General features: G+C 44.7%; 1 protein-coding gene across 1 annotated transcript in view; it reads right to left on the bottom strand.

The window, feature by feature from the left end:
* The window catches only part of LOC308331370 (uncharacterized protein), a 38,603-nt gene extending 16,572 nt beyond the window's left edge, over positions 1-22,031 (bottom strand). The window contains exon 1 of the mRNA XM_080786787.1: positions 21,804-22,031. Coding sequence (XP_080642913.1) covers positions 21,804-21,918 — 115 coding nt within the window. The 5' untranslated portion in view covers positions 21,919-22,031. The remainder of the gene's footprint in view (positions 1-21,803) is intronic.
* Between the last annotated feature and the right edge of the window lie 203 nt (positions 22,032-22,234).

Genomic DNA, 22,234 nt, shown 5'->3' with positions numbered 1-22,234 from the left:
CGCAGCCAAGGAGGAGGCATGACAACTGTTTGAAAGTATTGTACAGTCACTACAGTGACAACTATTGAAACTGTATTGGAAACAAACAACACTGCATGGTCCACCTAGCTCAACCCCTCTGCCCTTATTCACTTGACATCTCGGCCCCTTTCCCACCGGTTGGGTTCTTTTTGGTTCTTACTCCATGAGCCAGAGCTCCAAAATTGGACGTTAATTAGGAAATGAGTGTGCAAAACCATATCTATATATATATATATATATATATATATATATATATATTACATTGGTAACACCATGACACTTGAGTACTTACACGAAGACAATGATTTATTTTAGTACAAATTTCACATTTTTCAATATACAAATGAAACATTATGTAACATATGCAAAATAATCACACATACATACTACTACTGTGAACCATGCATTAATTTACTTGTATTGATCCTAGAAACAATTTATTATAGGTCTAGTTTTCACTCAGAACACAATAGTTCCACATTAGAGAACTTTTGTTCCTACCTAAACTACTGCGTTGAAACTGACACAGAGGCAGTTACAGCGGTAACAATCAGCAGGTAAATAATTGATTTAATCAATTCTTGTTTTGAATCTGCCGCATAGCAAACATTTTGACGACACATGCACACTGGCGCACCTGTTATGTGCATATATCATAAAATTATTTTTATGCATTTATTTTGAAAATAAACATATTCCTATACATGTAGGAATATAGGCCACAACAGACCAAGTGCAGATGTCTAGGGTCAGGCTATTTATTGATTTAATTTAATTATGTTATTATCTATATCTTAACTGTACCTCTCCTGTGTTTCTTATCTTATCTTAACTCACTCATAGCTAAATGGCAGTAGCAATAGTTCAGCACAGGCCAACATAGATTTTTTTTAAGATAAAGAAAAAAAGTCATAAAACTTATTTGGCCTAGAATGAGTTTAAAGATGGAGTGCCGTGTTTTGTATGCGTTTATGGAGTTAACGTTACTCTAATAGACCCCCAGGTGTGGTTTAGGGATGCTGCCGATTAATCGATTTTCCGATTAATCGTCAAAATATTTTAATAGCCAAAATATAGGGGGCACGGTGGCACAGTTGGTAGTGTTGTCGCCTCACAACTAGAATAATTCCCGCTCGGGGCGCTGTGGGCGCTGGCGGCGTGTTTCCTCCTCCGCGTCATCAGTGCCCATACCCGAAGGCGGGGTTGGCGAAAGGGCCTTTCTGTGTGGAGTTTGCATGCTCTCCCCGTGTCCCCTAGGGTACGTACCCTCACAAAAAATGCCCCCATCAGGCGCCCCCTGGCCAGCCGGGGCGCCTGATGGAGCGGAAAGGAACTGGTTGGAATAACGTGTTCCTTCCATGCGCTATGTCCAACCAGGGAAACTCCCCCCTGTCAGGCGTAAAGGAGCAACTTGGACACTCAGACACAGTTAACGATTGCTTGTTAAGTGCCTGCCATACAGACAATCAGATGAAATGAAGGCAGGTGTAGAGTAGAGTGTAGACTAGTAAACTGAACATGTTCTCTTTATATCAAGTACTTCATACCAGCCCCTTATGAAACTACTTCTCCCCAAATCCAAATGGATTTCATTTTCCATCCTAAATGGCAGTAACTAGCATACAATGAGAACTGAGAAGATCTCCACAAAGGTTTACTCATCAAAACTGATTTTAAAACTGTGACCATCAAAGCATGCACTCAACATATAATGGTTATGTGACCATGGCATGTGCATAATATAAAATTTTAAAAGTTTTATCTGATATATTTTTTTTTTTTTTGGGTGTTCAATTAATCGATTATTAATCGGCAGAGCTGTCGACTATTCAATTTGGGCTGATGGTCACTTTGTGGCATCCCTAGTGTGGTTAGAATATTCAAATATGTCTTCCCTGTGTATTTTTGATTTCTTCCTAGAAAACCTTTGAGTCAAAAGGCTCAATCAAAATACACCACTTTTGTGTCATCAAGAAATAGACGCAACAGCAACAACCCAACTGGACGACACCCGACGACACGTCGTCCAGCAACTGGACGACACCCGGAAGGCTAGGTGGACTGAAGTAGTGGAATCTATCGACTTCACCCACTCCAGCCGGAAGGCATGGCAGACCATCAACTTGCTGCAGTAGGGCTGGGGCGGTATGGGATTTTTATTACCGGGGATATTGTCGGCCCCCATACCCGCCGGTATGGCGGTAATTACCGCACCCACCCCCGTGCGTAAAAAAACCCTCCGGTTTTATGGTGTTATTTAGTCCGGTGGAACACCGTATATGGAGATGTATAGAGCAGGTCTGCAAAATCCGGTAAGCTATCAGGAGCAGGAGGAGGCAACAGGGAGTGCAGCCCAACAGAGTTTTGGAACGGATATTATGGACTACAGTTTTATTAAGGAAGGATTGGCATGTCAACGCCGCAACATGTGTTCGGGTGTCAATCAAATCAACTGCGTCAGACATCTCCCGCAGCCCGCCGTTAAAAAAAGAAATAAAAAAGCGGATCATTTCAGATCAAGACAAGTTGTGTTGAGCGTCTTTTTCCTGCGATCCCATTGATGTCACAACAGACAACATGTATAATAATAATTTAATTTGTACACTATAGGCTACAATTCTATAAAGCCAAAAACAGGAAATCATCATAAAGGAGGTAAAAAGGGGGTGGAAACATATAGTGAGGGGGGGGAAAGGGGTGGGTGGATTCAAGGGATTTGCATGTCTTAATGACAGTTGGTAGGGCTTTCCACATTTTTGTGGCAGGAGTGAAATTAATTTAGGTGGACCCTCTTGTAAACAAGTGTAATGCTTTATTGGGTCGTCCACTCACAGTTAACAGTCTTTGTATTGAGTTGTGCAAACTGTTAATAATATTTCAATCAATCAATCAATCCTTGTTTGTGCTGAATCTGGGTTGCACATGGTTTGTTGAACTCCCTCTGGTGTTGTTGTGTTGCTGGCATGATTAGTCTGACTGAGCCTCACTGTTTATTATGATACACTTTTCATTTCATATCACACCATATGCACTTAGGCCTAGAACCAGAACACTATGGACAAAAAAGAGTTTAAAAAAGAAAAACTTTTATTTTTTTACCGCGGTAATGAACCCGATACCGCGGTATGCGTTACATACCGGCGGTATGGCGGTATTGCGGTTATTGCACCCAGCCCTACCCTGCAGGTGTCCAGTGACGGCAGATTGCTTCCCAGCTCCTGAAAAATGGTCGCTTCCATGGCGCTGATAGAAACTCCACACGACTGACATCATGCGAGGTGTCATTTCTCTCCAGGGCAGCCAGTGCCGATGCTAACCTCTCGGGAGACTTCACAGCGGCCAAACTAAGGGTAGCAATCAAAAAGCTGAAGCCAGGCATGCTTCCGGAGGTCCATGCTACCAAAGACCTGGCGTCGTGCTTCCGTCATGCCAAAGCCAAACAAACCCGCCGAAGACCAGAAGTCCTACAGGCCCATCTCTAGTGTTCCATATAAGAACAGCTGCATCAAGCCAGTGGTGGACACACAACTCCCACCGGAACAAGCTGGCTTCCGCCGAGGCAGGTCTGCCAAGGCTACTTTCACTGCAATATGCTTCCATAGTAGACATGCAATTCTGGCTTCTACACTGAATCCAAATAAGTCGTGGCGACTGAGAACTTTAATCCAACGGGTTCCCAAGATGACAGTCAAGAAACAATTGAAAGTGCCACTTCATCCCTTTTGCAACCAGATCTTATTCTAATGATGTTTGGGAGACAAGAAACACTTTCCTGGGGTTTGTATTTGGGGAATTTGTGTTTTTAGATATTTTAGTATTTCAAAGTGTCCATGATGTCATGGACACTGGGGCCACTTCCCTTCTGGACTACAATTCCCATAATGCTTTGGTGATGTAAAACAAACGGTGCAAACACAAACATATAACGACATTATGACATAAATTTTCCCTTCATTTGCGTTACAAACATTGAACTAAAGACCAACATTAAACCTGTGTATAGGAGGGGCTAGTGCCCCTCAAAAATCAGACCTGTCTGAAGTGAGTGGTGCAACAGCGCTCCCTGTTGTTACCCTAAACCTACATAGGCACACAGCCAGGGACGGACAAAGATGGTCAATGGAGTGGCTGCACCCTATGGTTGCGCCACAAAAAAAAAGACCATTACTGCATCAAAAGTAATCAAACCGATTCAAACTAAATGTAATGCCTCAACTCCTTCATTCCACATTCCGCATATGAGACGGCTCGCCCCTTTGCCAACTCGCCCCAAGCGGTGAAGATAGGTCGCCCCCAAAAGTCCGGACAAGTCGCCCCGTAAAACTGTTGTATTTTCGAGGTAACAGCCGAGAAGAGAGAGATTTTTACCTGTGCTTTTAAACAGAGAGAGAGAGAGATTTTTACATGTACAGTAGCTGTTATGTCTCACTGACAGCTGTTTGATTGTGCTGCGCTCGTTGCATATTCCTGTGTTGCCTTTGTGATGATTTTTCAGTATTCACCTGAAGTGAAGATAATAAAAATAAATATAAGATAAGATTACTTTTTATGCATACGGGTATATAAAACAAGAATGATGTTCATTCTGTGGGCGGGGTCAGGGCAGGGGCTCTAGCCTATATTAATAAACCTGTTTTCTGATCCAGAATTGTCTCTTTCCAAAACCGCTCCAGTTCCTCAAGCAGACCTTCTCCTGGCTCCTCTGCCTGTTGGCTCAGCAGCATGTCGTCATACAGGCCGTCTAACATACGCTGACTCCGAGACGGGCCCTCACTGATGGTGGATGCTGTGTTTGTAGTCGTGGGTGCAGTGCTGCTGCTTGCGTCTGCGGAGGAGCTTACAACTGTGCTGGTGGATGCAGTGCTGCTGCTTGCTTCGGTGGAGTGGCTTGCTGCAGTGCTTGGTCTGGTTGCCTCTTCCTGGAGCCACATTTTGGCCCTATTTGTTGTTGTGTATGACAGAGGGGGTTGCTTGTATCGAGGATCCAATATGCAGGCCAAAAGCACCTCTCTTATTTTCTCCATGTTTGCAAATCTCCTGTTCAAGCTGTCCAGCATTTCCTTTCTGAAGGTTTGTATTCCCCTTGTGTCTTCTCCAAGTGTCTCCAGGTAGGTACGTAGTACTCGAACTGTGGGTATGATGCATGATATGGAAGCATCTTCTGCGCTCATCTCCTTTGTGATGTCTTCTATAGGAGTCAAGGTCTTGATGAGTTTGCCCACTATGTTCTACTCATTAGCATATGGGCATGTAATTTGCCCATGATCCGCAGCATACAGTGTGAGTGCTGGTTTCTGCTCCAGCATTCTACCGGGCATGGTCAAGGCCAAATTCCATGTTGTTGGTGTTGCCTGAAGGATGGCATGAGCAGGGACACCAACCTGCTTCTGGATTACTTCAAGCCTCTGTTTAGCAAGGATGGAGTGGTTGAAGTGTGTGGCACACCTCTTCAGCTTAGCAATGACATCGCCTAAAACTCTCTGTGATCCAATAGCATCCTGTACTACCAGTTGGAGTGTGTGGGCACAACAGCTGAGATCTGGCTTCTCCATTACTCGCATCGATTTCACCACGTTGGCACCACTGTCACGTAGTAGGTTCAATCCTTTCAGCATACAGTATGTGTATGAAATGGTAACATTCTATGCTTTTTTTGCAAACTGTTAGTATTACATTTGATCAAAGATTAGATACTAGTGTGGCAAGCCTGTAGTGGAGGTGGAGGGGGGGGGGTGTAACGTGTTTAGCGTTTATATTTTAGGCACCACGTTGCTTCACAAACAGACCATGGCATTGGGCATGTCGTTTGTGCTGGGCTGTTTAATTTTTTTTGCTGCTTTACATGAACTGTACGCTTCATTCTGCTAACGTCACTCATGTAATGTTACAGAGACAATCTGCGATGATATGATAAAGTTGCCTTGGGACGGTCCGTCGGGGGACACTTTTAAGATGAAAGTAGCAATGAAATGCGCGGCCAATATTTGTTCCAATGATGTTAACAGTTACTTATTTCATGAACCAAGTCATGATTACTAGATTGAACTTACCCCGCTGCATGTAGAAACTTATCTCCAAACTGGTCCGGTTCACTCGTTGCAGTTTGTTGTTGACTGACTCAGTATGAGGAACTCAGAGGGAGGAACTGAATTGTGAGCTGACTGCTCAGCGCCCGGCGCACTCTGCTGGGCAAAACATATCACTGCACCAGTAGTAGTCTATTTCACCAGCAACGTGCTTTAATTCATAATTAATAAATAAATTGCACGCTGCCTTCATGATTTGAGTCATTTTCAAAAATCCACCTGTTGGTGGCGCTGTAAGTCTGACTCCAGGTCCCGTGCTAAATATTTATATCTAACAAGTACTGTACTTTTAGGCAGACATAGAATTGTACAACAATAGTACAACAACAACAATTAATTTCAGTAATGGAGGAATGGAACACCTTTCCATAATGGAATTTCAAATACTGTAGGCTACTTTTAGGCAGACATAGCAGAATAGTACAACAACTAGAACTGCACTCTGTCGAGTGCATACTTGCTTGTTGCACACTAGTAGGCCATAAATGGCCAACTAGTGCGCAAGCAGAGCGCGCAAGTACTTTCGACCACTGTAAACTGTCAAATCTCAGTATCTCTGTGAAGGAACGTTTGAAATGTATAATTATTAGGTGTAACTATTTGCTACCTACCTACTTTATGCATATAAACACCTAGTATTATTAAGTATGGTTCAAGTTTCTATCTATATAAGAAATCCCTTTTTAGTTTTTTAAAGGTAGAGTCAGTGATTTCACTTAATTCAAATATCACTTATTTTTTTGTTTTGTTGTGATAATCCTCTCTACTATAGAGTGTGCTGACCATATAAGGAGTTCCTCCCTGTCCCCAGTTAACCCCTGGGGGTCAAAAAACCTTAGGTTTCGTTTTTGTTCTCTATCCTGATTGGATGAAAGCTTGTGTCCCAAGGCAAAAACGAAACCTAAGGGTTTTTGACTGAAATCACTGACACCCCCTTTAAAGAAAAATAAATCATTGATATGTGATGAAAAAAAAGGTATATAAACTGAATTAAAATATGTTATACAGTATAATTATTCTGTAAATGTGGAATCTCAATATCTCTGTGAAAGAACGTTTGAAATGTCTAATTATTAGGTGTAACTATTTGCTACCTATCTACTTTATGCATGTAAACACCTATTATTAAGTATGGTTAAAGTTTATATCTATATAATAAATACAGTTTTATCGATGTAGATATATTCTAGATCCCTTTTTAGTTTTTCAAAGAAAAATAAATCATTGATATGCATGAAAAAAAAATGTATATAAACTGAATTAAAATATATTATACAGTATAATTATTTTATTACTTATGTTTAAAGAAAAACAGCAAATCTGTGCCTGGTTTGCTGGGACCAGATTACACAAATGACCATATTTCTTACGTCATCATTGAGAGCTAGTCATACATATACACACCACGTACTCTGGTCCCAGCAGATCAGGCACAATTTGCTATTTTATTTTTCCTGATTATGTATATAGTATACGTATGACTAGCTCTAAATGATGACGTAAGACATACGTATACATATACATATACTATATAGAGTATGTAGTTGTAAGTTGATTAGCGGTATACTGTGGTTACTTTGCGCCAAAACATGACAGCTGTCCCGCCATTTGATGCGTATGCAAGAAAAACAGCAAATCTGTGCCTGGTTTGCTGGGACCAGATTACACAAATGACCATATTTCTTACGTCATCATTGAGAGCTAGTCATACATATACACACCACGTACTCTGGTCCCAGCAGATCAGGCACAATTTGCTATTTTATTTTTACTGATTATTTATAGTATACGTATGACTAGCTCTAAATGATGACGTAAGACATATGGTCATTTATGTAATCTGGTCCCAGCAAACCAGGCACAGATTTGCTGTTTTTCTTGCATACACATCAAATGGCGGGACAGCTGACACGGTGAGGAGACCGGGCGAAATTATTACTTACGCGCTCTGCTTGCACAAGTAACAACAACTAATTTCAGTAACAATGGAGGAATGGAATTTCCAGAACAATGGAGGGGGGTGAGCCATTCATTACCCATGCATAATTTTCATTTGACCAACAACAAACTGGTTCTAAATGTTCTCCTTTGACAAACAACATTGATTCTAAATGTTCTAATATAAGGTTTATATAAGGTAAAATAAACATGGGGCGAGATAGCCATGCTTTAGGGCGAGATATCCACACTGTGGGGCGAGATATCCATGCTTTGGGGCGAGCTATCCACGGCTTGGGGTGAGCCGTCTTCACTTTTCGAAAATCCAGGGCGAGCCGTCAAAGGGGCAGTGTTGGGGAAGTTACTTTTAAAAAGTAAGGCGTTATAGTTATCGTTACTTATCTAAAAAAGTAATTTGTTACTTTACTTTACATGAAATTATGAAAGTAACTACTTTACTTTACTTTACTTTAGAAAATAATAATATAAAAAACGGCCGAAACCGAATACCGAATATAGGAACTTTTTTTTTTAAGCTAGATCTATAAAGAATAGGGTTGGGAGACTTGGGACTTGATTAAAAAACATCTAATTAATTGGAGGCTTTGTGATGAATTCATCTCAATTAATCACATTTTAATCGCATATCAATAGGCATATTTGACCTGAGCAGTGAGCTTTTTTTCTACATAAGCATAGGCAATAAAACAAGTAGTAATAATTATAGTGATAATATTATCATTCATTGTTAAAGCTCCAAATGATATTCCCATTCGTCTTTGTGTCTGCCCGTGTGCTCGCAGCAGCGAGTGTGAGGGGTTGGGGAACGGGGTTGTATATAGTGAAACTAACGTTAGCTCCCATGCTAGCTAATGGCTTCCCTCGTCAACAGAACACCACCACAGATCGGGTGGAAGCTGCTGATATCACGTTGCTTGTGCCCGTGGATGGGAAATAAGATTTAAAAGGCTATGGAAGCGTGGATGAAAGGCAAAGCACAGATGTGTGCAAAGTTTTGTCGGATCTGCCTGTGCATTCCGTCTGCTGCAGTGCGTGTGTGTTCTGTCAACTTCTTTGTTGACTGGCTGAATGCATAGTAAAGAGCGTCATCATAAGCATGCACCCTTCCTGCGCTGGAAGTAGCAGATCTACAAGGTATCTACCCGTCGCAATGCACAGCACGTTGGGCTTGTACATCTGTGTTTCTCCCGCAGTTTAGTTGAATTATATCGATTCACAACTTTATTTGCCCCCTTCACTTCAGCAGCACAGAGACGCCTGTATGATGATAGACTCACGGAGCTACATGGCCAGACTTTTTTCTCTGATCACATAAGTTGACATAGCGCCATAACGCGGGTAGCGCTCGCACAATAACTATAGCGCCGTTATGGATTGGGCAAATGTAAAGCGTTAGGTTACAAGTTACTGGAAATAGTAGTTACGTTATGTAACGTAACGCATGTAAGGGCGTTAGTCACAACACTGCAAAGGGGCGAGTTGGCAAAGGGGCGAGATGACCTGTTACCGGGGTCCCCAGCTCAAATATGACTATTTCTTTTTTGGGGGGGGGTCTCCAGATCAAATATGATTATTTTGGGGGTCACGGCCTGAATGGGTTAGAGTACTGTTTCCCAAACAGTGGGACCAATGTGTGGGTAACCCTTTTTTCTATTTCCTACAAATGTATGACCTAGCTAGGCCTAGGCTATATATTATTTCAAAATATTTCCCAGCCTAAAATCTAAACATTTTCAAAATGATTGCATGAATAAATACAAGAAATTCCGAAATAACGAAATAAATAAATATAAACACAGATCTATAAGCCCGGGAGGACGCGTTATGAGCTTGCAGATTGATATTTTCACTAGTTTGGATCACGGGGAGACATCATACATACGTGCCAAATTGCCAATGTAAAAATAAAGGGAGGCTCTGCACACTCAAATCTGTGCAAAATCGGGCATGTTTTTAGACCTAGAATGCCTGTGATCATTTAATTATACTTTGTACATTTTCATGTATCATAGGCATAGATACGTCTCACTGAAATCCTGTTCGGGCTTAAAACCGGCAGCCTAAATGTGATAAATGCTCCGTTTGTACACACCCATTAAATAATTCCAAAGACGTGGAGTGAAATATGGTCCTCTAGTTTTATATTCATGTGAAAGTTCTGGCACAAAACGTGTATTTAGTCAATTATCTCCACTTTTTCACGAGATGCATTGCACCCCCTGGTGGCCGGGGGTGATTTCTTTTTTTAGAAAGTAAAAAAAAAAAGTTCAAGATTATTTTTATTTTAATAAAAATTATAATAATTGTGAGAAACAAATCTGAATTATATTATGTTTTGTTTTACAATACATTCATTTTAGAGTAGTAATCATGTCACATTATTTTATTTTCGTAATGACTTGCGACGGAATTGAGTCAGTCAGTCAGAGAGGGTGGAGGTGGCTTCTGCACCTCGGTTTTGAAAGGAAAACCTCCCCTTACTTAAAGAATGTAAGTATGTTTGGTACAGTAACGTGATCTAGTGGAGCAGCAATATACAGTACTTGCTGTGGTCTTTTTTATTCTAGTATTCCCTTCTTTATCTTTGTCACTGTCAATGATTAAGAGTAAGACGCGCAGCAGTTGGACTGTGTGCTGACGTCAGTTAAAAATGAAACCCCGTAGTGCTGTGTGTGTGTGTGTGCACAGCACTATGGGGTTTCATTAGTACAGCAGGTAGTTCATTAGTACAGCAGGTAGTACAGGTACTACCTAAATAACATTTTTTTAGGAGTTTCATTGTAAAAGGAGGGCATTGTAAAAACGCTAAAATAATTCGACATGCATCGTACCCGATGGCGTCAAGTTCAAGCTATGCCCATGACCTATCACAAAGCACCTGCCAATTGTGCGACCCAAACTTTTGTGTTTCCCTGGTCAATTGGTGATGACGTCTGCGGTAAACAGGACGTATTTGTAAAACCTGTTCATCGATCATTCCGGCCCCCCCTCGCCCGGAGAGAAAGACGTCCGTGTGCATCTCTTGAAAAAGTGGAGATAATTGACTAAATACACGTTTTGTGCCAGAACTTTCAAATGGATATAAAACTAGAGGACCATATTTCACTCCACGTCTTTGGAATTATTTAATGGGTGAGTACAAACGGAGCATTTATCACATTTAGGCACATTTTAAAGTCCGACCAGAAATTAAGCCGGGTGTTCTATGGCTCTATGTGAAATACTGTACATACTGTATGTGTAGTGGGTTGAGCTTTTCCAATCATGTGACACCCCAATTACCCATATTCAGGACAGCTGATACACCTGGCTGCTCACTGAATAAGAGGGAGCCACACCCAGCTATCAGAGTAGCTAGCTGGCTTGTTATGTTTGCCTGGTGGTGTGTTGGGGTCGTATGTGCAAGAGAATGTCATTGACGGTATGTAAGGTCTCCATGTGTTTGTGCAATTGTAAAGTTATGAGCAAAATCTAAGTGTCTTATTCTACAGGCATCTGACAGTGGGAACCCCACCCTGGGATAGGCTGCTGTGTGTTGGTACAGTTGGTACTGTTCAACCAAGGCATCCAGATCTGTCCCCATGTCATGTCATATGCCGTCGTTTGCCTCGCAAGCGGAGACATTGTCCTGGGCCGTGGGCACGTCTGCCGTCGTTTGCCTCGCAAGCGGAGGCATTGTCATGTGCTGTGGGCACGTCTGCCCAATATGTGTTTGAACCGTTTAACAGAGGTAAGGCAGTTATGCTATACTAGACTATAGTTTGATTTCAGTTAATCATGTCCAGGTATTAATGGTATCCTTTTGTTTGTATTAGGAGAACTGAATCCAGTCTGCCTTGCCTCTGCTGTTTTTGTCCTCTTTAATTTTGTTTTGTTTTGTTTTGTTTTGTTTTGTTTAAGTTTACTTTGTTCTGTGCAAACCAGCTCACTCTAGCAGTTTATGAATATAGAATATATATATTATAGTATTAGGCTCTGGCTATACCAGCATTGCCCGTAGCTGGGAGGGCTAGGGTTGTAGTCCCGACAGGTGGTGGGTCACGTGGTACTAGAGGCTGTATGGGGATTTTACTTGCATGTTATACTTTTATACTGTGGCTTGCCTTTTATTGTGAAACCAGTGTTGTGTGTGTATATAACGGAGGGTTACACTGTAACCCAGGTTCTCTGAGTGGAGAGACTGGCTCTCCACTACATATTGTTCAATATGTACGGGAACTGACCCCACAGGGCAGTGTTCATGGATATCTCTTTAAGACACATCACCTATGGTGGCCCTGCCCAGATGCCAATCAGCGGGCTATTAAGCCCCATCTGTGCAGTGCCACTTCGATTAACTTGATTGACACGAATTTCGGAGCGGCTCTTTTGTGGAGAGCCAGTCTCTCCACTCAGAGAACCTGGGTTACAGTGTAACCCTCCGTTCTCTATCGTGTTCGAGACTGGCTCTCCACTACATATTGTTCAATATGTACGGGAACTCTATAAGACACACCGCGAGTAAAATAAGCAGACCAGCTGCCCCCGTGGCAGCCCGAGGCAGTTTAACCTGAATTCCATCCGAGCCTATAAGTGGTGAGCGCCATGAGTCACAGGCGCTTGCCAAAATGCTCCAAAACTTCAGTATTCATACCAAGTAAGTAATACTCGTGGCCTAGGCGCAAGACGCCACCTAGGCTCAGCTGGCCCAGCACGATGCTAGGCCAGTGACCACCGGGGTGAAGGGCTGCTCAAGCTAACCCGTCAGATGCACGGCTGACCTGACCGGTCAAGGTGCTGGTGACTCTACCGCTGAGTAGCACGCAGGAGCGACTCCCACAGGGGGAGCGGATGCCACCAGGTTCCATCGGTAGGACAGGGTGAATGTAGACAGAGTCGCCCATGTCACTGCTGTGTAGATCTCTGTCAGAGATACACCATTCTACAGCAACCAGGGGGCTGTCGTCCCATTGGCAGAGTGTGCTCGCCTTCCAGGCGACACTGGCACTCCTGCCTGCTTGTCCCTGTTGGATCGCCCCTGTTATCCGGTGGGACAGTCCAGCCTTCGACCATGGTCTACCCGAGCACCCCTGCTAAAACACACAAAGCGCTGGTCCGTCACGTTGTGGGCCTACGTGTGGCCCTGACATACAACCCCAACACTCTAGCGGGGCAGAGTGGGTGACCAGCTCTGTCTGCACACTTCATCCGTCTGCATGTAAAGAGAGGACAGAGCTCAGTCGCCTGATTGAGATGTGCCCCTGAGAGAACCTTGGGGAGAAGGTTGGGTCGAGGTGTAAAACTACTCCATCACCCGGCCGAGCGTGTTATGGGTTGACAGCGCTCGCAACTCCCACATTTCTCCTTGCAGACGTGACTATATAATACTGCTGTCTTGAGTGACAGCATGTCAGGCTCACTGACTAAACGATTTTAAGGGGGCTCATCATAGAGCCTCCAGGGCTAACGGCCTGGCCCCCAAACAGTACTGGTGGGGCCCTAACCTGAGCTCCTCTGAGCACCAGGGTGCCATTCGTGAAATGTGACCAGGTTACTGCAGTCTGCAGTCATGCACTCCCGCTCAAGTCAGCCCGTCGGACAGTAGGCCAACAGACTGTTGAAGCCGTGTCCTGATGCGGAACCCAGCACACTCAGTGAGGAGGGTGCTGGCTGCCACATGGATACCTGCTAAATGCGGACGGCATCGACACAGAGTCCGTCACACAGATCTCAGATAGAGGGACATCTCGTCATCAGTGCATGGGCCACAAGGCCCTGCACGGATTGTGCCCACATCCCTGCCTTGCTAGATATGCTTGCTAGATTGTTTCACAACCCAATGAGGGAGCCCAGTCTTGGAGACCATCTGCTTAAAACAGTTTGGCCCATTAGAGGCCCTGACAGGGCCCAACCGTGACTGCAATCCTGCTTCTCCACCCTGCTTAGGAGGGTGGGAAGGGTGCAACTCAACAGGCTGACTGGCTCGTACTCTGATCAGGCCGTATGGTATAGAATGCAGGGATTGGTGCCAGCACCACCTAACCATTGCCATGTAGGAAGTGGCAGCATCCTTCATGCACTGATATGGACATTCTTGTGGCTGACACTGCCAACAACAAGAATGCTGTCGTGCGAGAATCCACCCAAGTGTCCACGCTTAATTGGCTCATGCCACAAGGCAGACAGTAACACCTCCCGTGGGGGGACTGCCGACCTAATGTGCGAGCACCCTTCAGTAACTGGATGATCCTTGTGTTGCCCTTGTGTGGGACAGTGGTCCGCCGTGTCACAAGGTCACCGGCATAGCCCATTACCCCTGGACGAGGAGGGAGCTCACTCCGTGGCTCCGATAACCGGTTTCCCCCACACAATTACACCCAGGCGCTTAACGGCCATGCCGTAATACACCCTTCTGGTGGTTCTGCTCCCCCCTGACAGTCTCGTCACACTCTGCTGTGTGAACCGACGTAACTATACACGTTTACATACATGTAAACTGACATTGTCAGCAATACGCCTGCATAGTGCCTGACCGTAAAGGACAGATAATTCACTGGCCGCATGTTCAGGGGAGCCGGGGGGACACAGTGCACCGTGGCCGCTCCCTCAGCCCTAAGGGGCGGAGGCACCAGCTGTCTCAACTGTCAAGAGATGCCAGCCAGCAAACTGGTGCTGTGGGATCCAACAAATGGGCACCGGTCACGAGGATGTCCCACGCTAACATACGTGGATGTACTCAAGAACGACACAGGAGCGCAAGTTACCGACAAACTGGCCAGATGTATGGAGAACCAGGATGACTGGAAACGACGATGGAGGGCTTGTCTGAGGAGGACCTCGAGAGGGATACAACCCACCTAAGACATGGTGGAACCTACTCAGGGGTCCACCTGAATTGACCGCCACTGTCTCGAGAGACAGCAGGTGGGGGCTGGGTTCCCTGGACTGTCAGGACTGAGGAGTGGGCTCAGTGTGCTGAGCACATCTAGCCATACCCCGCCGGTTGGCCTTCAACCGGACCCGTAGGCCCCTGGAGCTGACAAACCTAACTGGGGTTGCGCAGCCTGATGAGCCGTTGAGGCAAGTTGCTCATGATGGAGCATTCCTGCCATCACCTCCTGCATCTGGTCATCTGCACAAGCCTTCTTAGCTTGTTGGAGCACTGCACTGACCTCCTGGCCTAACCAGGTCAATGGCTAACAAGGCAGCTTCATTGGACGGGCTCGGCCCTCCTGCTGCAGCTCGGACTGTGGCAACCGATGGCGCCACACCAGAATAGTCTTGCCCGCTGCTACTGCCTGGGAAGCTTGAAGCCAGTTGCTGTAGCTCCTCAATAAGGTCACAGAAGTGCCGTGTAAGCAGGTGCCGGTGGCATTGACAAAATCGCCCTGTGTTGGCTAGCTGCCTAGATAGCCATGACTTTGTGACTTCTCTGGATGAGAAGAGCTTTCTCTGTGGTTTCAGACCGGTAACCGGATTATACGCCGCAGAGTCACACCTAGGTGCGTGACCGGCTCCGCCGTGACACCCTGTATACTGTATAGTGTGCTCTGCCCGACAGCCACAGCACACTCTGCTGTGTTACTGAGCCCGGCTCCACCGTGAAACTACACCACGGACGCATGAGCTGACCCCGTCAGCAATACGCCCTATAGTGTGCCAATGGCAGACCCAGCACGGATTGTCTGTGTCACTGGGAACCAGATCCACAGACAGAACTACACCACGGTTGCGTAAGCAGGCGCCCCGCCAGCAATACGACAGTATAGTGTGCTATAATGCCTGCAAAATTTGCCTTCAACCAAACATCGGACAGACACAGCATGTCCTGTCTGTGATAGAACTACACCACTGTCGTGTGAGCTGACGCCTCGCCAGAAATATGACAGTATAGTGCGCTATGATGACTGTCCAACATAAAGGGAAACATTCGACTGACCCAGCACGTTCTGTTTGTGTCACTGAAGCCAGATCCACAATACCGAACTACATCAGAGGCGTGTAAGCTGGCGCAACACCAACAATACATGTATTCATGTACTTTTTGTATGTCTATTTTATATGGACCCCAGGAAGATTAGCTGTCGTCTCGGCATCAGCTAATGGGGATCCATTCAATAAACAATAAACCATACCCTGTATAGTAGGGCGGGTCATACTTTTTTTTTTTTTGAAAATCAAAATGCTTGGGTGTCTATTTTGTGTGTTTTTTTCTGGAGAATTCAAATATGAAATTATTTTTTGGATAGGACAACTCTTACCTACATGAATTTGCATTTTTAAATCGCTAATTGTACCCGTTCTACCTCATTTATAAGATTTAAAATCCAAAGGAAATTCTAACATGTGGGGTGTCTAAATTACTTGTTTTTTGATGGAGAATTCAAATATCACATTATTTGTTGGATAGAACAACTCTAACCTACATTATTTTGTACTTCTAAGTTGCATAATTTGCCCGTTTTAACCTCTTTTTAGGATTTTCAAAGACATAAAGGACATCATTTATATTGACAAAGTCAAATCAAATTTACATTTATTGACAATTCAAGTGCATGTATATATCACTGGATAAAAGTACAATGATCAATCATCACTTTCTGAACTTTACAAGGTTGAATAAGTCCTGCTTTGACTCAGCTTTAGACATCAGCCTCCTGCTGGTCTCCTGAGCCCTGATTCCTCCATCCCTCTTTTCCAGAGAAGTAAATAGCAGAAGCCTCAGTCACCATTTTGACCACCCTCTCAATGCTTTGAGTGTGGCAAGGCCAGTTGGGCACCTCCATGGGGGTGTCGATGAAGTTCTTAATCTCTGAGGTGCAGGTGAGAGGTGGCTCTGACACACCTTCTGACCAGCGAATCAATCCACCAATGCTGGAAGCATCATGATTGATCTCAGGTGTACTTCTGGATCTTACAGAGTTGTCTCCCAGCTGAGTGTCTGGGTCTCCTTCTCCCCTGATGGCCAGGATTCTCTCCACCCCCTCAATCCTCTCCTTTTGATCCTTCGAGCACAGTAGTGTTTGGAGGATGGCTTCACTGTGGGCATACCAAGCAGATCTTGTAACAGTTGGCATCACAATGTTCAATACCTGCTTCCTCTGGGACTTGAGACAGTCCAGCTGAAACAGTATGTGCCTAGGCCCTTCAATCCAGGACTCCTTGACCTTCACATTGAACCAACAGGGATAATACACTCCAATTATGTATTCAACAATGTCCTTCAGTTTTGTCAGATTTTTTCCTTTCAGTCCATGCTTTGACACCCAGATCCTGAGAAGTCTGTTTGCTGTGGTGAGCCAGCGGCTGTGGTTTACTGCCCCTACTACAGTACACACACTGAAGTCAACCTGCCACTGGCCTGGGGTCAGTCAGTCAGTACAGTACACACACTGACGTCAACCTGCCACTGGCCTGGGGTCAGTCAGTCAGTACAGTACACACACTGAAGTCAACCTGCCACTGGCCTGGGGTCAGTCAGTCAGTACAGTACACACACTGAAGTCAACCTGCCACTGGCCTGGGGTCAGTCAGTCAGTACAGTACACACACTGAAGTCAACCTGCCACTGGCCTGCCGGGCCAGTAAACCACAGCCGCTGGCTCACCACAGCAAACAGACTTCTCAGGATCTGGGTGTCAAAGCATGGACTGAAAGGAAAAAATCTGACAAAACTGAAGGACATTGTTGAATACATAATTGGAGTGTATTATCCCTGTTGGTTCAATGTGAAGGTCAAGGAGTCCTGGATTGAAGGGCCTAGGCACATACTGTTTCAGCTGGACTGTCTCAAGTCCCAGAGGAAGCAGGTATTGAACATTGTGATGCCAACTGTTACAAGATCTGCTTGGTATGCCCACAGTGAAGCCATCCTCCAAACACTACTGTGCTCGAAGGATCAGAAGGAGAGGATTGAGGGGGTGGAGAGAATCCTGGCCATCAGGGGAGAAGGAGACCCAGACACTCAGCTGGGAGACAACTCTGTAAGATCCAGAAGTACACCTGAGATCAATCATGATGCTTCCAGCATTGGTGGATTGATTCGCTGGTCAGAACTTAGAAGGTGTGTCAGAGCCACCTCTCACCTGCACCTCAGAGATTAAGAACTTCATCGACACCCCCATGGAGGTGCCCAACTGGCCTTGCCACACTCAAAGCATTGAGAGGGTGGTCAAAATGGTGACTGAGGCTTCTGCTATTTACTTCTCTGGAAAAGAGGGATGGAGGAATCAGGGCTCAGGAGACCAGCAGGAGGCTGATGTCTAAAGCTGAGTCAAAGCAGGACTTATTCAACCTTGTAAAGTTCATAAAGTGATGATTGATCATTGTACTTTTATCCAGTGATATATACATGCACTTGAATTGTCAATAAATGTAAATTTGATTTGACTTTGTCAATATAAATGATGTCCTTTATGTCTTTGAAAATCCTAAAAAGGTTAAAACGGGCAAATTATGCAACTTAGAAGTACAAAATAATGTAGGTTAGAGTTGTTCTATCCAACAAATAATGTGATATTTGAATTCTCCATCAAAAAACAAGTAATTTAGACACCCCACATGTTAGAATTTCCTTTGGATTTTAAATCTTATAAATGAGGTAGAACGGGTACAATTAGTGATTTAAAAATGCAAATTCATGTAGGTAAGAGTTGTCCTATCCAAAAAATAATTTCATATTTGAATTCTCCAGAAAAAAACACACAAAATAGACACCCAAGCATTTTGATTTTCAAAAATAAAAAAAGTATGCCCCGCCCTACTGTATAGTGTGCTCAAATGGCAAAGGAATTTTGTTAGTCTCACCTACAAACGAGGCAACAGCTAACCCGAGAGGGCGAGTCAACGCTCGCTCCCTAAACTGCACACTGTAGTGCATTAATAGGCTGCTGACACTCGTAAGTATAGTCTCACAGAAGCTTTCACTAAATCCTTCTTTACAGAACTGTCCATACCAGGCAGGGCAGGAAAGAGGTGGAGCCATAGCCTGAGCTTTGCTCACCCAGCTCTGCCAACCTGGGACAAGGTTCAAGGTAGTCTGCATTTGTCTCCCTTGAGAAAAAAAAAAGTCTTGGAGACAGAGTCACAGCTGTATACAAATAGCATACACGTTCAAATAAAAATGACATTTTTATGGGACATTTTAGTCTGTCAGTGGAAACGACTGGTCTTTTGCCTCTAAAAACAGGCCCCCATGGCCCCTCCAGCTTCAGCTGGAAGGATGAGACCATTCCTACAGGGGGCGGGGTCCTCATACCAGGGCCCCCGCAGGACACACACTGGTCATGGCCATCCTCTGTGGGCATGTGAGCTCCACATGCAGCCTGAGAAACCCCTGCTGTTTCCATCTCCTCTTGTCTCTATATAGATATATTCATATGTATACCTATATTATTTATTATATGTGTACTTATATATACACATATGTTATGTATACATCTTGTATTGTACACCATATTTTAACTGTTCGGACTGTGCTCAACAGGGAGCGGGCACATAGTAATTGCTTGAACGTGAGGGGTCATAATCTACCCTTTGCAGAATCTCACAGTGCTGCATAAACGAATCAAGGTAACATGGTAAGACATCTAAGACATCCCCATGACACGGACTCTCAGTGTGCTCTCTCTTTGTTAGAACAGAGTTCATACCAAATCAATGTCCACAGCTTGTTTTGTGTCACCAGCAGAGTTATGGACCTCTGGAAGAGGTTGTAAATAAACTGCTCAGCCGCTCTGAGGCGCTCTAGCACAAAACAATCTGACATTAAGCACACTGGAGGCCTCCAAACTTTTGTATATCATTCAAGTCGGCCTACAAGTCCACCTGCATAGTGTGTTGTTGTAGCCATTATCATACTTATAAGCATATAAGTATATATTACCCAGAACCAATTGTGACAGAGTAAGCGATTTAATTGCAGCGCATGACACGGATCAGGAGTTTTTGTCTCCTGATCTTTGAGCCACACCGCCCTCTTGTGAACCATAAGGCACAATGCAGTCTGGGCAGCCGTCCCTGACGCATACCTCCTACACTATGACGCTCATGTCAACCTGTCAATGAGGAAGTTGGAACACGCTGGAATTGTTTGTTTACACTCTCTGCCGTGTGGTCTGGCCGCGGCGGCAACGATCAGCGACCGTAGATGGCCTCAGAGCACGCCGACTAGGTCAGCTCCTCTGGGTTCTACCCCGCTACCCGCCGCAACGGTGTACAGCCGCGATGATCAACCAGGAGGTTCACCGACGAGGTCGGTATCACTCGGGGTCTCACAGCGCTTCTGCAGCCAGGGAGCCAAGGCTCCACCAACGAGGTCGGCTTCGCACTTGGGACCCTTTGGCCACACCGAACGCCGTCTCAAGGTTTACCCCAACGAGCAGGTTTCACCAGGGAACGGACGCACGGACCGAACGCCGCCTCAACAAGGTTTCCCCCAACGAGCAGGTTTCACCAAGGAGCGGTCGCACGGACCTTCCTCCGCAAGACAGATTCGGCACTCAGCTTGTTGCTGTTGTTGTTGTTGAGTGGAGCTACGCGGCGCCCTGAGAGGAGTCGTCGAGACGACCGGCTCTCTTCTTACCTTCGGTAAGCGGACTGTGTGCCACGCAGCTTTATGTTCTAAATATATATATATTGTTTAATAAGTGTCAAAACTGCTGAGATACACAAAACATCTGCTCTTGTGGAAATCAAAAAATCGAAGTGGCACTGCACAGATGGGGCTTAAATAGCCCGCTGATTGGCATCTGGGCAGGGCCACCATAGGTGATGTGTCTTAAAGAGATATCCATGAACACTGCCGTGTGGGGTCAGTTCCCGTACATATTGAACAATATGTAGTGGAGAGCCAGTCTCGAACACGATAGAGAACTCCTTTTCTGTTTTCTTGCAGTGCGAACGTGTTTGAAGTGTGTGCGTCCTTGGTGGCGGTGATTCTTTCCCCTCACTCCCTCACTCCCTGCCTTCCCCTTGTCAGTAAGGACACCCCTGGTACCCCCGGCTACTGGTATTTATTGTATAGGTTATTGCCATTTTAGACCCCTTTCGATATTGACCTAAGGATTAAAGTCTCTTTTAATTAACCTTTTGTATTCAACATAATAAAACAATATGTCAAACTGGAACTACACGTCTCTGCTCCCCTTATCTTCATTGACTTGCCCAGTGGGCGTGTGTATTATATTATCTGGGTGAAATTCCCATTGTGGCGTAGTCTGGTTCTGTTTCCGGGCCTTAGTGCCCAGGTTACATATGTAACAACAAGAGCCGTTCTAGGGCTAGCATTTTTTAAGCAAGCTTTCAGTCTATATTGACCTTCAGGCCTTTTGTTGCAATTTACTTTAAAAGGCTCTACGAACAACCATCACCTATGTACTAAAGAACCATTTTATTGGGGCACCCACTGGCCTCCTTGCCAAGCCCAATAACTATCACAATTAATCTATTAAGCATGTTATTCTTTTAATTTTAGTTGTGGTGTGGACTATGCCATTAATTATCTTCAGCTGAAAATATGTATAAAATGATAGATTACAGTAGCCTACTTGGTAATTAAACACTTTATTTTGGTCACGTCATTAGGCAATTTAGGCTTATAGGCTCAAATGTGTACTTGCAGTGAGTAGTTTGGTGTTGTGTGTAACACACATACCTGCAGTGTGTAGTTTGGTGTTGTGTGTGTGTGTGTGTGTGTGTGTGTGTGTGTGTGTGTGTGTGTGTGTGTGTGTGTGTGTGTGTGTGTGTAGGTACACATACCTGCAGTGTTTAGATCGAGGTCCATATCAACATCAATGTCCATCACTTTGCTTTGATGAGTTCCTAGTGTCTCAATCTCTCGCTGAAAGAGGCTGCACATGACCTCTGCGGCCATACGGAGGCGCTCCAACACAAACACTCTGACATCAAGCTTCACACAACAAACATCAGCAACACCACTCTGCTGCTGTTTGTCCAAAACACATAATATGTCCTCTCCCACCGACATCAGCTGTTCATTTATCTTCAGCCATACAGACTCCATTTGACACGTTTTGATGTTGTTTTTAGCACCACTCCGTTTTTACTTCACACCACACAATGAAAAAACAACCATAGAGCTAAAAGCTAAAACCTCTGTGCCCCTAACGGGGACAACACACACATACTTCCGCTTCCATCCACAACAAAGGATCATACAGGCCGTTTGT

Source organism: Protomyctophum bolini (genome assembly GCF_963924005.1).
Source record: "Protomyctophum bolini genome assembly, chromosome: 17".
Lineage (NCBI taxonomy): Eukaryota > Metazoa > Chordata > Actinopteri > Myctophiformes > Myctophidae > Protomyctophum > Protomyctophum bolini.
This window is presented reverse-complemented; position numbering and strand designations above follow the sequence as displayed.